Here is a 15,861-nt window from a genome sequence, read left to right on the forward strand (position 1 = left end):
TTTAGTTACATGTAAATGGTGTTATTTATTAAAAAATAATATAAACTTATAGGAATGGATACAAGACGAGAACTTATAATTCGAAAACAAACATTATCTGAATTATTTCTCATAAAAAAAAAACATGATTAGATATAATTGTTATGAGACATGGTTATAAAGTTAAATTCACTTTCAACTTTCAAATATAAAACTACGAGTATGATACGGGGACATGTAATTTAAATTGCTAAATTTAATTTCCACTTTCCTATTTATTTCAAATATTTAGACATGATATGACGGGTACAAGAAGATAACGTATACTTCCGATAACAAAACTACAATAAATCCATGTATTAAAAAAAATAGAAATACCTAAATCTTTAGAAAACAAAAAGGCTAAAACATGAATCTTTGAATTGAAGAAAGTAATGAGAAATAAAGATGAAACGGAAAGATCAATAAAATTAAAAAATCGAACAAGGATTGTGTATGCTAGGATTACAGACAGTGCATTGTGAACGAAAATGGTGGGAGCATGTGACTTAGATTGATAATTAGATTTTTATTAGTTTGATAAAAATAAATATTTAAACGAGAAATACGGGTATCCCGTCTAAATATTTTACCAAGTTTCTTATAATAAACATTGGCAAATGATTATGTTTTAAAAAGAAACGATTATGGGACAGAAATTTTATGACAGATAGAAGACGGGACGGGACGGGGCGGGGTGGGACGGGACGGTTCAGGACAAGACGGAAAGGGACAGGACGGGTTTTCCATTCTAAACTACACATAAAACAGTTCAAACTAAAGCCAAACCCAAATCCGATTTAACATCTCTAAGCAAACAGTGAAATATTTTGATTAATTTAAAAAATAAACAAGTAATATCATTTATCATTTTTATTTAAATAATTTTAAAATTGTATTATGTAATGCAATATCTATATTTTACAACTGTGTGTCTATATATAGTTTATCAAATAAACTCATATAACAAAATTTTACCAAAATAGCATCTACTTAACAAATCGTAATTTTGTAAAAATAACTCCGCACATACGTGCGGGTCCGTCACTAGTCTTTATGTATTACAACAACTTGTTATCACCCGGACTCACTAATCAAATTGTATGGTCAATTGGTCATGAATCTCCGTGGTTAAGAAATTGTACGTTAACAGGAAAAAGTCGAAGTTCTTGCCTCTTGGGTGTGTTTGCAATTTGCAAATCAGTCATTTTTGGTAATCTCATTAATTATTTGGATTTATATGGTCTTGAAGGTTGTAGATTTTGAAGTTGTTTTTGGTTTTAGTTTTCACCAAAAAAAAATATATAACTATTTTATAGCCAATCAAGATGATAAGAAAATTGATATTTCTAAAATATATAGGATTATCTAAAATATGTTATCTAGATTTGGATGGTTTTTGTCAATTTTCAAAGAAACTCTAAAATCTATTTTTATTAGGCCTTGAATATTTACTAATTTTAAGTGGCTTTTGGTTTCAGTTTTCTTCTAAAAACTTACTATTTATTGCCATTCAAGATTTTATAAAATTGGTTTCTGTAAAAAAAGCTGGGAATCTAGTTTCCGGGAGATTTTATCCATATTCAAAGAGAACCCAAAACTCCTATAGTGGTTTCTCTAATGCATGAGTGTTTTTTAGTTTCAATTTCAATTTTTATTATTTATTATTTATTTATTTTTTACTTTTTAGCAAAAACCAAATATTTAGAAGCCAAAAACTAAAATCCAAAAACCAAAAGCTAAATCCCAATTTAAACTCATTCCATTCATGCACTTGACTTGATTTTTGGTTTTCCTATTTTAATTGTTTTAAAAAGTATTTGATACAAAAACTAAAAATCATAAACGAAAATCTAAAATCCAAATTCTAAAAACTATAATCCAAAACCCACTTAAAACTTGCAAACATTGAAGGACTATATTTTGATTTTGATGGTCAATCTGTCTACATTTTTAATTAGGTTGTTTTATTTTGAATTTTTTTATCCACAAATTGGTTAATTAGTCTATACAAATTAATCAGAACCAAATTAAACCGAATCAAATTCAAGTTTGATCTAGCAAATTAAATAAACTAAACATATATATTCTCTAGATTTAAATTACTTTAAATTAGTTATAAGTATGCAATTTAAAGAAGAGCCAAAAAAAGAAAAACAGAAAAAGAAAGAAGAAGAACCAACCAAAGTCAAATCGGTACGTCTCATAGATACAAACCAAACCAGACCCAAATTAACCCGATTAATCAAATTCATTAACTAATCAGAACTTTGATCATTTCATAGATAAGTCTTTTGTCTATAGGCAATGTGAATCTAAGGCATCCCAACGCTGCACATGAATGGTCTTCAAGTTAACTTTGAATACACGAAAATTATAGAAAAAAGTTCAATGATTTCACACTTGCCCCCTAAGAGGCATTTTTAGTAACCAAAGAGGAATTTTTGGGCATTCATTGCTGCCACAAAGGCGGTCACTATTTGCAAGATGCATGTGACTATATTAATACATGTAAGCACTTCTCTTCTTCTTTTATTTCAAAATTTAAATCAGTCACTCCTACGAAAATATTATAGGCATGACCAAAAATAAATAGTAATCGTATTTTTGACCGTAACTATACCATTTTAAAATTGTATAAATCATTTTAATATTGCAATTATATTTAATTATAACCGTTATACTCGTATTTAATCACAATCATTTTATTATATAAATTGGTTAAAGTTTTAAAATCAAGAAAAATTATCTTCGTAACAACTATAACCACGTTCATGCCTATTTAGAAATGATACATAATTCGTAGAAGTTCGAATACATGGATTTTTTTTTCTTACGCATATCCCAAATTTTTATTATTATTTTTAAAATAACAATGGCTTAGACATATTCTTATTAGATAGGAAGAACAAGGTTTACAACATTCAAACTTGAAATGTTTGCCATTAGTTGTCACGGGTCCTATTCGGCGCATGTTCTCAAGTTATTTCCAACTTTTGTAAACCCTAATAAATGTGTTAGATTCAAAAAAACTATATTCCTTACTATTAAATTTATAAAGTCCCTACTCTATATTAAGGTCAAATATATCGTCCCATATAAAGTTTTGGCAATAAAATTCATAAAAATTGACTAGACATAGTTTTGGAATGCAAATTATCTTAATACATCTCTCATTCCTCAATCTTAATTATAATAAACCGTCGAAGATTTTCAAGTGAATATAACTTTTTAACCATAAGGCATAAACACAAATCGATCGATACTACAAATTAGCAAGTTGTTGGATAATAATAAATGCTAACCTTAATGATGCTAACCTTAATAAAGTGTCACTGAAATGGAATTCTCCAAAAATAGGAATATTAATATCTTTTGTTGTATGCATTTCTTGAATTTACAATATTCTCCACTTCTTTTCACCCATACATGATTACTACAACACATCAAAATCACAAATTTGTGAAAATAAATTTAATTTATAAACATTCCATGGCCGTTTTGCAGCTGTATAAATTAATAAAATTCAACACGAGTTTATTTATATAATCCCCACAAATTTATTTTTCTTTTCTAGAAAGAATATTCCCTTTATTTAATGGTTTTTTCTACTCACATTTTGATTCTCTCGCCAGCATATAATACTGTAATAACTTTCATTAATTATGTAATTAATTAATTGCTAACATGATTTTAGATTAATGTATTATAAAAATAAAAAACAGAACCGCATAAAGATAAAACTTGATTAGTTATAAAATAACGGAAGGTAGTTTTGTCTTTTTTTCGAAACTATAACACCGTTCTTATGATGATGAATTGATGATGACGTGTAATGTAATAGCTTCGCTTCATCTTCCCTATCTCTTCATATAGTGAAATAAAAATAAAAATGGTTTCTTTAGATTTCAATTTCATTAAGACAAGTGAATCAGCTTGTCCCCATAGGATCTTATCGGTGTTAAAACTCACGAAACCTTCGACGAAGTAGTCATCTAAAAGCTTTAGATCTCTCTCTCTCTCTCTTCGAGTTTGACTCGTTTGCTCATTTCTTTGATTCTCTCTCTCTCTCTCCTTGTTACTTGCAGGCGATGACTCTTCGTTGGGTTTGATCGAAATCTTCCTAAATTTGTGTTTTGTCTTCTGGGTTTTACATTTTCTCAGTAAATTCAGAGACTTTATTAGGAATTTTTTGTAAAGGTTAAGTGTTTTTTTTTTTGTGGGTACAGAGGAAGAGGAACTGCAGTTTCAAAAAGCTTCAATATTTGGTTAGTTTTTTTCTTGGAATTTTGTGTTTAATTGTGTCACATTAATGAGAATATTAAAATTCATTACTTTGTTTGTTCTTGTATTAAAATTCAAGAAGAACAAAGACAAGATTCATGTGTTTTGTTTAGTCTTATTTAGATCCTGCACTGTATACGAGATCTAATTTAAGTTTGACCTTTTTTGTTGCAGAGATAAAAATAAACAATGCTTGAAGGGAAACTGAGATCAGGAGTTTATAGATCATTTATAATGTGTGATGATCCAAGAGATGTTGTTGAATGTGGTGCTATTAAGAAACAGAGTAAAGGTCGTAGTAGTAACATTAGATGTGACCGTCCTTTGAAAACGAAGGAGAGATCCGAAATGGTTGTGGCTCCTCCTAGGAAGAGTACTGAGGATGATGCTCCTCGTTCCTCTATGCAGCTTTTGAGAGTGTCTAAAGGGATTCAGAAACTTAATGTTGCTATTGATTCATTGTCTAAAGGGTTTAGCTTTGAGGCTGCGTCGTCTAGGCCTGAGGATATAGCGAAAGATTTGTTGAGAGGAGCGCTTGATTTGGAAGAGTCTTTAGCTATGTTGAGTAGTATCCAAGAAGATGATGTTAAGCAGAAACCGAGGGTTTGTAAAGACGGTGGTAGAACCGATTTGCGGTTTCAGAGATCGATGTCTGATAGATTCGGAGAGCGGATTGAGAAACGGGTGATGAATGAGGAGAATGTAGCATCTAAAGATTGTTATGAAGAGTTGAGGAAAGTGATTAGAGAAAGCTTTCTTAGGCAGAATCTTTTGTCACAAACAAAAACTATAGGGACTAATAAGACTCGTGTTGTTAGAAGTGGTTTTGCTTCCTCTTCTGGTGCTGCGTCTTCGTCAACGAGCTCGAGCCAATCTTCTTTGGTCTCTGGCTCTACACAGTCCTCTGCTTCGTCTGATGTTCCACGGAGAGCTCCAAGTTTGATTGCTAGGCTTATGGGTTTGGATGTATCAACTCAAGAACCGAGCAAAAGCGTCATGAATCATGTCGATAAGCCGGATATCGTTAAGCTGTCATCAGAAAGAGAAGAGCAGAGGAAGCAGAATAAGAAGGAGAATCTTGAAACTGTGAGATGTAACTCTACAAGAGAAGCTGTTATACAATCTTTGCCTGAAGAGATTCCAAGTGAGAATCCTTCAACTATAGTGCTCATCAGACCAATGCGTGTTGTACAACCGGAAATGAAAGAAAAGCCGGGAAACAAACAAACGGTTGTACCTAAGAAACCAAGAATGCAAGGAGAGGTTCATCCAAGAATGATTAACCAAAGAAAAGATCATCAAGCCAAGGGAAGCAACAAAATGAAACTACCATTAAGTATGACCAAGAAAGATAAAGAACCGAAAGAAATAGTGCGGAAAGTAGAACAGAATGAAGGCAAAGTGATCAAGATAATGTCTCCGACCAATGCCAAAGCTGTAACACGAGATCGAAAGCCGATGGAAAGCAACAAAACCAACAAAAAGCTTGTTGTCAAGAAAGAGGATAATGCTGAAGGTAAAGACAGACATAGACTTCATAATCGAGGTCTTAAACCAACCAGCAACCCTGCGGCTCAAAAGAAACTGAACGATTCTTCAGACTTATCAAGAAACAAGAGTCAACGGTCCAGCAGGTTAAGGTCAAGCTCTAGTAGTGGTGAGCAGAAGAGTAGTAGTCGGGAAAAGAAGGTCGGTGAGGCTAATAGACCAAATGTGAGCAATCTTTCTCACTCCCTTGATGCATACTTTTCATTTCTCAAACTTACAAACATTGATTAACTCTGTTTCTCATCTAGGCCAAGAAGAAACTTCGTCAACAAGACAACGACCTAAGTTCAGAGAATAATTCATGCTCTTCACAGGACACGCGTGGATCACTTAACCAAGTTTCTACAGAAGAAACCACTTCTTCAGAGTTATACAATCAAGGTTAATACAACAGTTCTAACTCTCAAGATATGCTTAAAAATTTGTTTCTTTTCAAATATTTAACATATACTATGTTCTTGTAAAGGCCATTGTGACAATGGAGAAGTTTCATCTTGTGCTGGCATAGTTCAGCATTCTCATGAGCCAGAAACCTCTCAAATCTCACTTGGAACATTCCTATCTAGCTCCTCAGATTTCATCAAGTACGCAGAGGATCTCTTTAACTTAAACACAAACACGAAACGAAGCCAAAGAGATAGCATTGTGATCACAGACCAAAGACTTGCGCTAGACTTTGCCAAAGAAGTAGCCAGACGTAGAAGCCTTCTTCTAACAGAACCAATGTGTCGGCAACGAAGCTGTGTGCACATTGATGAGTTGTTAATGGAAGTCTGTGATGGGTTTGAGTCTCTGAGAAGTTACAAAGACACGTTTTCAGGACAGGACAGTTTCGTTAAAGAGAGCATTCACATGGTGTTGGAGAAGGATCTAAAGAGTAAGAAGACAGAGATGACAAGTGGAGTATGGGATTTGGGTTGGAGAAGTGAGTTTCAGATCGATGAAACTTATCAAGCTGTAGTTGACTTAGAGAAACTTATCTTATCAGGTTTAATTCAAGAAATTATCACTTAACAGTTGAGTTTTACTAAGAATAAATATTTTCTTCCTTTTTGTATCTTGTAGTTTAACTTTCATAAATTCTAAATTCTTTGTAACTAGTTCAATATCAAAGTATAAATAAATAATTAAAATATCAGTAAAGAACATACACAAAATTTCATAAAATGTTAGAAACATTCATGTCCGTTTCTTTTAGAATTCCAAGTAAATCCCTAGACATAAATACAGGTTTACGACTAATTCATATAGAAAAAGTATCCTAAAAAAAGAATTATCTCCAAGTTTTTCAAATAGACCATAAACAATGAATCATATTCATATGTCTATTTTAAAGTTGAACAGTTCTGCGTTTTAAGGAAAATCGATCTTTTAACCTAATAAACTAACAAAATGATTTTTCTACTAGACTAAAACTACTAGTTCACCATTTCTGATTAATTTTTTACTGTTGTAGTACGGGTTTGATCCTAATAATCCGCAAATGATAAGATTTGTTTGCTATGTTTTCTACAGAAGAAAAAACATAAACAGAAAAAGATCATTCACTTGCAAAAATGTAGCTTTTCATTTGTATTATTCTAGACGTATAGAAAAAACTGTTAAGACCAAATAAAAAAGATAGTTCTGTACGTGAGTCTGTGAGAAGACATTGGAATAAAAGAGAAGAGAGAGCCGCAAAGGAACTGAACACACACAGCTGTAATCAGCAAAGACATAACTGAAAGCCTCACAACGAGCCAAACTCGCCACGTCTCCTCCTCAATATCGTGTCGTGTCTCCTTCACACTCCTTCACGGTTTCCATTTTTTACCTTATCAACTATAAAAAGTTCCAAAACTATCAAATCTAATTTAACAAACTAATCACAGTTCTTAGTTACTCAAACAAAAGACGACAAAAGAGAATCCTAAAATGGCAAGTTTATCCATAAACAGCTTTCCTACGTACGTATATACAATGCACTCATCATCACAGGTGCAAGTGCAACTGCTAGACTTCTTCTCCCCGTCACGACAAAACACGTCCACGTAACTATTATTTCTACTTCCTCATTATATTTAATTAATCTTGTTGCTGCTAGGGAATCAATTAACGTTATCGTAAGTAGTTCTTGGAAACAGTAGAGAAAATTCAAAACATGAAAACCAATAAGTGAAAAGATTTTATCAAACATGCGTTACAAACCGAATGAGGTTTGTTTCACTCTTTTGGGTTTTGGGCCTTTTGGGTTCAGTTCTTATTGTTGGTGTTAAGGACGATTTGATTGTGTATCATGATTTTTAATTTTCATTGTTTGGTTCGTTCCTCTAAAAACACTTTATATTTAACAAAAGAAATTCGAATTTCGGACTCATAATTTCTTTGAATAAAAGACCGTAGCACGTTAAATAGATATTATTTGTTGCTAAAGTACTCTTGTTCAAATTTACAACATAATTTTGTGTCTATTTATACGGTTTTAGACATGGTTCATAATTATTAACTTATTCGCATCCTATTTTTTCCGAAGTGTAACTTACCCTATATAGCTGATTGTAATGCAACAGATTCCACAAGTGGAGAAACTTTCTACAAAGAGACATATTATTACTGTAATCCATATGTATATAGAATTTATATTTATATGTAAATATAATTATAATTGTTTGCTTCTTTATCAAAAAATGATTATGGCTCAGTTCGTATTGTGTGTATATATGTAGAGTTATCTCTAAGTTGAACGAGTTTAAACATATAAAATATTCGTATGATAGTAAATTCGTTATCAGTACACGTAGTCCAAAATATAAAAAGTGATGGAAAATGCAAGAAAGACCAAACGTTTAAAGGGGCCAAAATGAGAGCGTTTTGGAATGTTTAAATTGTTCATAATAACGTTTGTACGCAATGATGTTACACAAAATGGAAACATATATTTCAGATTGTATAAGTCTTAACTCGTCATGTACATCTCATGAATTAATTATATATTGACATCATCACATGTATGCTATTGCTAGCTAAATTTAGCGATATTCGTATTTATTCTCGAAACAGGAAGAATACCTTCTCCTACAAGTTTATTTTTATGCACGTAGCATCATCTCATAAACTAATAAAATATTATCTTTTGATTAAAAAAAAACTAATATATATTATCTTATTCTTATCACCATACCACAACCACAGAAAAAAAACTTGTCTACTTTAGGAAAATACTAAAAACTTTTTTCCTGACACAAGTATTTTCTGTTTTTTTATAATGCCTGACACAATTATTCATTTTTACTATAAAAAAAATACTCACATATATATTGATTATATAATATAATACTATTTTCATACTTGAAAAGAGAAAAAAAAAAGACAAATATTAAAACCAATGATATTACGATATTATTTTTAACGTAACTATATATAGATATACCATCAAAATTAATGACATAGGAGAATAGAAAAACATACGAAACATACTCGTGGCCGCCTATGATTGGAGAAAACTTAAGGCCAATATAAGCCGCAGAGGCGCATATGCAAAGCTCACGAAAACGGTTTGCGTGTAGCTGTATTACTAGTCAACGAGAAAACAACAAATCGTGTAAATAATATATAATGAGTTTTACCAACATGTACACAAAAACATATATATGTAGAAATTATAAGTTTATAACTTTGTATGCAGTACAAAACTCGTATAGATACGTCTATGTAATTGTACTGCATACTCTTCTATCACTTAACCTAAAAGTTTACAATACCGGATCATGGACAAAACATGTTAAACTACTTTAGTTTAATTTTCTTTCCAATCTAATCTAAGTAAAGTTAGATAAGAGTTTAAAATATAGGAAAGATAGAGGAGAAGTAAAACGTAGTTATTGGTGGAACGAGATAAAGAAGAGTTGCTTTGAAGTCAGAAATGTTGACACATGGCAGCATATGAAGACAACCCGCCGCTTAAACCACGAATGGTGACGAAAGGCTTCTTGTTTGCATGTGTGCAACCAATCTCTCTCTCTCTCTCTGTCTTTACTAAGTTTTGGTTGTCCGTAGAAAACGAAAGATATTGAACGAGAAAGATTTAAAGGTTGGTGACTTACGTACGGCTCTGAATTAGGGTTGGACAAAGTATGTATATCTATCTAAGTAAGATCCGTTTTTGTTATTTGCTTTGATCCAATTTTATTGAAAGTGCGAATAATCCTCGTTGTATTGTAATCGTGTACACATTTGTTATATAATAATGTTTTATGAAATACTTCACACGATATTACATGAAACTGAAATGAAATATTTCACTCGATATTGACAAAACTAAAGATATAATATATCTAAAACCATTGATCGTACTATACATACGACTATCCATACTTAAGACTCTTGGTGTTTTCCAAGCTAGACGATGGCCTACGTTTTTGGTTTGAATCAAGGGACTAGTTTTTCTGATTTTCACATTCTAAAAACCTCTACTAGCTGCAATTAGAGGATGTTTTTAATGTAAAATGATTAGTTTTTATGAATATTTTTATTTTATTTTAAAGTAAGTAATTTCATGCTGAATTTCATTTTCAGGCTTGTTCACTTGTTTAAAAATCATAAAGGATAAAAGTTTCTATACAAAAATAAATTATAATATTTTGGTGACTCTTTATGCTTTGCAGTATTTTTAAACATTACCTGAATTGTTTATATTAAGTATTAATTAAATATAAGATAAGGCAAAAAAAAAATGTAATTCATTAAATTTTGCAGTTTTAGATCTAACCGATGGGACTTTCTCATTGTTATGACAAATCCCACTGGTTTAAACAAGGCATAATTTGGATAAATCATATAAACCAATGGGACTTCTCATTGTTACGTAGAGAGAAGATTCAAAGACATATAAACCAATGGGACATATCTTATTGTTGTATAGAGAAGATTCAAAGATAAATCTTACCGTAGAGGTGGTAAGATTTTTTTGTAATTGGAATACAATGGAATGCCAAAGCATTCTTCTGTTGACTTTCCAAAGATTAGCAACAATAAAGGGATTTTCTCCTCAATAAATACAACAGGACTCATATTTTTTTAAGACAAGGTCGAAAACCTGTTTGCAGCTTAATGTTTTACAATTACAAAACATACGATGTTCTATAATCTAAGTTATGAGTAATTATTTCCAGGGTAATAACATCCGTGTCGGCCTCTTCCACTTCAATAGGAAATTGCACGTTTTTTTCCGAATCTTTTTGGCCTGATTAATTTAAAAACCGACCGAAGAGGAAACTTACTTTTGTAAAAGTGACCATATTTGCACATTGGAAGAGAGAAAGTTTATAATTGGAAAATTATATAAACTATTTTTTAGACTAGAAAAGAGAAGTGTTTAAGAACCACCGCTTGGTCTCACCACTCAAATTCGAACGTATGGCTCGTTTGGCACAAACTCCTGTACCAACCCTTTAGATACTAGCGGCACGAGGGGAGAACTTCTCTTTTTTTTCTATCAAATTTTTTACTACCATTTAATTTGAAAAACCAATGTCTTTTTCTCCCTAGAAAATGTATTTTTATTTTATTGCAAGATGAAGTATGTAAATAGAACTTTAAATGTTTTTATGAGCTCAACATTTTTGTCAATATATTCCCCCACAAATTTTAAACGTTTGCTTTTTGTCTTCTTTGAAAACTCAAATGCTGAAAAAAAAACTGTTACATCTCTCTCTTTTTCTTAAAAACTCTTGTCTCTCTCCTTTTGCTTTCCTCTGATGAGTTAATTGAATACTACAAAAGAGAAAAAGAATAACTTAAAACCAAAATTATCACTTATTATCTCCAGAAAAAAAGAGAGTTCACTTGAGCAATTCAATCTAGCATATTTTATACGTATATAAAAAACAATTTATAGGTAAATAAAACTTTCATATATATCATGGAACAAACTGGAACACATGGGGGTCTCTCTTATTTTAATTTATTTTTCTTCTTTGGGTTATTTAACCATATAGTTTTTATAAGTATATACTATATCTCTCCAAAACTGATAAAATAAAATAAAAGAAGGAGAGAGTCTTCTTGTATTTATCCTTCATTGGAGTAAACCCAAACGGTTTTAGATTACATATTAGCTTTGTTCATCACAGTTCTTCTCCTCTCTTAAATACTAAACCTCTTTCTCTGTTCCATTAGAACCAAAGAGACCAATCTTTCTGAACTCATCACATCTTTCGTAATACTTCAGATCCAAACGCAAAATTTAGACCATCTTACAATATTGGTCTTTCTTTATCTGAAGTGTTGGAGAAAGTATATAGCTTTGGTCGGATCTTTTCATATGTTTGTGGATCCTCTTTCTTCTCTTTTGTATAATTTTGACCTTGTCAAGCTCTTTCTGAATCTCAAAAAGATTATATGTATATGGAGATAGATAGCCAGATAGTTTATGTTGTTTTGAAGATTCGATGATAGCCAAGTTGGGTTAATTTTTCTTTTCTTTTTTTCCTTTGCCTCCTTACTCACATACAAACCCTATCTGTCCGTACAAAATACTAAAAAACCCTAACTTCTCTCTCTCGCCAATCTAGTGTTGTTATCGTTTCATTTCCACCTCCACAAGAAAAGACTGTTCAAGGATCCGTTACACCGATGAAAAGCATGCATGTGGCAGCGAACGCCGGAGATCTGGCTGAGGATTGTGGAATACTCGCTGGAGATGGTGATGAAGCTATTTTAATGGATGGAATGGATGAAGTTGGTGGAGAGATCTGGCTAGATGACCATGGAGGAGATCATGGTCATGGAGATGATGACTTGATTGTTCATCATGACCCTTCACTCTTCTACGGAGATCTCCCAACACTTCCTGATTTCCCATGCATGTCATCATCATCATCGTCTTCAACATCTCCAGCTCCTGTCAACGCGATAGTCTCCTCAGCCTCTTCTTCTTCAGCAGCTTCTTCCTCTACTTCCTCAGCTGCTTCTTGGGCTATCTTGAGATCAGACGGAGAAGATCCAGCTCCCAACCAAAACCAATACGGATCAGGAAAGTGTGATGAATCTTCTGGCGCATTGCAATCCACAGCTTCTATGGAGATTCCATTAGACACTAGTCAAGGCTTCGGTTGCGGTGAAGGCGGTGGTGATTGCATTGATATGATGGAGACTTTCGGGTACATGGATCTACTCGATAGCAACGAGTTCTTTGATACTTCAGCCATCTTCAGCCAAGATGATGACACGCCAAACCCTAACTTGATGGACCAAACCCTCGAGAGACAACAACAAGACCAGGTCGTTGTTCCAATGATGGATAATAACAGTGGAGGAGACATGCAAATGATGAACTCCTCCTTAGAACAAGACGATGATCTCGCTACTGTGTTCTTGGAGTGGCTAAAGAACAATAAAGAGACTGTGTCGGCTGAAGATTTGAGGAAAGTGAAGATAAAGAAAGCTACAATAGAGTCAGCGGCGAGAAGGCTAGGTGGTGGTAAAGAAGCGATGAAGCAGCTTTTGAAGCTGATTCTTGAATGGGTACAAACTAATCACTTACAAAGAAGACGCACCACAACCATCACCAACAACAACAACAACCTCTCTTATCAACAATCATTCCAACAAGATCCATTTCAAAACCCTAACCCTAATAACAACAACTTAATCCCACCGTCAGATCAAACCTGTTTCTCACCTTCAACATGGGTTCCTCCACCACCACCACAACAAGCTTTTGTCTCCGATCCAGGTTTCGGCTACATGCCTGCTCCGAACTATCCTCAACCACCACCGGAGTATCTTCCTTTACTCGAGTCTCCACAGTCATGGCCACCACCACCACAGTCAGGTCCTATGCCACATCAACAATTCCCCATGCCACCAAACTCGCAGTATAATCAGTTTGGAGAGCCAACAGGTTTCACCGGATACAACATGAATCCGTATCAATACCCTTATATTCCTCCAGGACAAATGAGAGATCAAAGATTGCTCCGTTTGTGTTCCTCAGCAACTAAAGAGGCAAGAAAGAAACGGATGGCCAGACAGAGAAGGTTCTTGTCTCATCACCATAGACACAACAACAACAACAGTACTAATCAGCAGAACCAGAACCAAGTCGGAGAAACCTGTACCGCCGCGGTGGCTCCTCAACTCAACCCCGTGACCACAACCACCACGGGAGGGACATGGATGTATTGGCCAAATGTCCCGTCTGTGCCGCCACCTCAGTTACCACCACCGATGGAGACTCAGTTACAAACCATGGACCGAGCTAGCTCTGCTGCTTCTGCTATGCCACGTCAGCAGGTGGTTCCAGATCGTCGGCAGGTAGGCATGCATAGTGTTCATCTTTCTCATTGTTACATGTTAAGCAAAGAGATTGCATTTTAATTAATTGCACCAAGTCTTTATTGTTTTGATGAAGAAGCTGTTTGATTAATCATTTTTTTTTTTTTTTTTTTTTGCAAAGGGAATAAAATGATTTTGATTTATTTTGGTTTTGGAATGTAATTTTTTAGGGATGGAAACCAGAAAAGAATTTGCGGTTTCTCTTGCAGAAAGTCTTGAAGCAAAGCGACGTGGGTAACCTTGGAAGGATCGTCTTGCCAAAAGTAATTTTTACTTCTCTCATTTCTTGTAGCACTTGCTTTCCTTTTTTTTTTTTTCTGTTAAAGTTGCTATGTTTAACTAAACAGTTTTGTAATTTTCACTGTTTTTGGTTAATATTAAATTTACTGAAATTTATTAAAATGAAAATATACAGAAAGAAGCTGAGACGCACTTGCCGGAGCTAGAGGCAAGAGATGGTATCTCTTTAGCCATGGAAGACATTGGCACCTCTCGTGTGTGGAACATGCGCTACAGGTAACTAACTAATTACGATGACATTTAGCAAACTTGTTGATATTTGATTATTAGTTTTTAAAGTTCTATTATGAGTTGGAACCTTCGACCAATCTCACTTTGGTTAAGATAACTTTCTTCTTTAAATGGCTTTTGCAGATTTTGGCCGAACAACAAAAGCAGGATGTATCTCCTCGAGAACACCGGTACGTGTTTTGAAAATGTACCACTTAATTAGTTTTGTTTGTGTTCTCTTGTAATTTAATTGTTGTGGCTAGCTAACTAATTTTCTTTAAAATTTCTAACTTTGATAGGTGATTTTGTGAAAACCAATGGGCTCCAAGAAGGTGATTTCATAGTCATATACTCCGACGTCAAATGTGGCAAATATGTAAGAGAAACATCACAAGAATATGCATCATTACTTTTTTGTTGGTTGTAATTAAATCTCATCATTACTTTACTATTTGTGACAGTTGATACGAGGGGTTAAAGTAAGACAACCGACGGGACAGAAGCAGGAGGCTCCACCGTCGTCAGCAGCTGCGGCGAAGAGGCAAAACAAGTCGCAGAGGAACATAAACAACAACTCTCCGTCGGCTAATGTGGTGGTCGCGTCACCAACTTCTCAAACTGTTAAATGAAGAAAAAAAGAGAGAACATATATGAAACAATATAAATATTATTATGTACCAAATAATAAGGAGGCAAAAAGGAAAAAATGGCAGCGTACCAGAGTGTGCCACTTCTCGTGCATGCATGGGATCTTCAAGCAAATGGATGGTTATGATTAAAGCTGTGTTGTCGGGGTCCGGGTTTTTACTCCATTTTTTGCTTTTTTTTTCTTTGTCGAGTCCTTTTTTTAACTCTTCTCTTCTCGTCAGGATATTGTAAAGATGATTAATTCTGGAAATGGTGTTTGTGTTATATTTCTGGAGAGATGATTATATATAAGTTCTTTTGTTTGTTGTAACCTTTTTGTAAGTATGTGGCTGAGTGGCTCAGTTCTTGAGTTGAGCTTAATTACGTTCGTTTATAATGTGAATGTTTTATGCGTATATATTTTGTATATAACGATAGGAAAGGAGAGTAACGAATATAGGGGTATTTTACAATTTACATCTCAGTTTAGTTTGAAAATTTCGTCTTAAAGGAAATTTAGGTTTGATTGGTTTAGCCATAAAATGAGCATAGCCAAAT

General features: G+C 33.5%; 2 protein-coding genes across 2 annotated transcripts; both read left to right on the forward strand.

Annotated features, from left to right (window-relative positions):
• The first annotated feature begins 3,889 nt into the window (after window positions 1-3,889).
• On the forward strand, window positions 3,890-6,899 carry LOC17892346. Its single transcript, XM_023786222.1, has 4 exons — window positions 3,890-4,286; window positions 4,477-6,015; window positions 6,099-6,231; window positions 6,317-6,899. The coding sequence occupies exons 2-4, from the start codon at window positions 4,492-4,494 to the stop codon at window positions 6,862-6,864; spliced, it is 2,205 nt and encodes a 734-aa protein (XP_023641990.1). The 5' UTR covers window positions 3,890-4,286; window positions 4,477-4,491; the 3' UTR covers window positions 6,865-6,899.
• Window positions 6,900-11,910: 5,011 nt separating this feature from the next.
• On the forward strand, window positions 11,911-15,684 carry LOC17892100 (B3 domain-containing transcription factor ABI3). Its single transcript, XM_006299825.2, has 6 exons — window positions 11,911-14,145; window positions 14,337-14,429; window positions 14,582-14,682; window positions 14,821-14,867; window positions 14,976-15,052; window positions 15,138-15,684. The coding sequence occupies exons 1-6, from the start codon at window positions 12,463-12,465 to the stop codon at window positions 15,303-15,305; spliced, it is 2,169 nt and encodes a 722-aa protein (XP_006299887.1). The 5' UTR covers window positions 11,911-12,462; the 3' UTR covers window positions 15,306-15,684.
• Window positions 15,685-15,861: the final 177 nt, after the last annotated feature.

Source organism: Capsella rubella, unplaced genomic scaffold (assembly GCF_000375325.1).
Source record: "Capsella rubella cultivar Monte Gargano unplaced genomic scaffold, Caprub1_0 scaffold_3, whole genome shotgun sequence".
Lineage (NCBI taxonomy): Eukaryota > Viridiplantae > Streptophyta > Magnoliopsida > Brassicales > Brassicaceae > Capsella > Capsella rubella.

What these genes read in the sequence shown, in the direction of transcription:
- LOC17892346 (XM_023786222.1), top strand. Translation starts at nt 4,492, where the DNA reads ATGCTTGAAGGGAAACTGAGATCAGGAGTTTATAGATCATTTATAATG. An exon ending in GTGAGGCTAATAGACCAAAT is followed by an intron (nt 6,016 to 6,098) that starts GTGAGCAATCTT and finishes TTTCTCATCTAG; the next exon opens with GCCAAGAAGAAACTTCGTCA. An exon ending in TTCAGAGTTATACAATCAAG is followed by an intron (nt 6,232 to 6,316) that starts GTTAATACAACA and finishes GTTCTTGTAAAG; the next exon opens with GCCATTGTGACAATGGAGAA.
- LOC17892100 (XM_006299825.2), top strand. Translation starts at nt 12,463, where the DNA reads ATGAAAAGCATGCATGTGGCAGCGAACGCCGGAGATCTGGCTGAGGAT. An exon ending in GTGTGGAACATGCGCTACAG is followed by an intron (nt 14,683 to 14,820) that starts GTAACTAACTAA and finishes TGGCTTTTGCAG; the next exon opens with ATTTTGGCCGAACAACAAAA. An exon ending in ACGTCAAATGTGGCAAATAT is followed by an intron (nt 15,053 to 15,137) that starts GTAAGAGAAACA and finishes TATTTGTGACAG; the next exon opens with TTGATACGAGGGGTTAAAGT.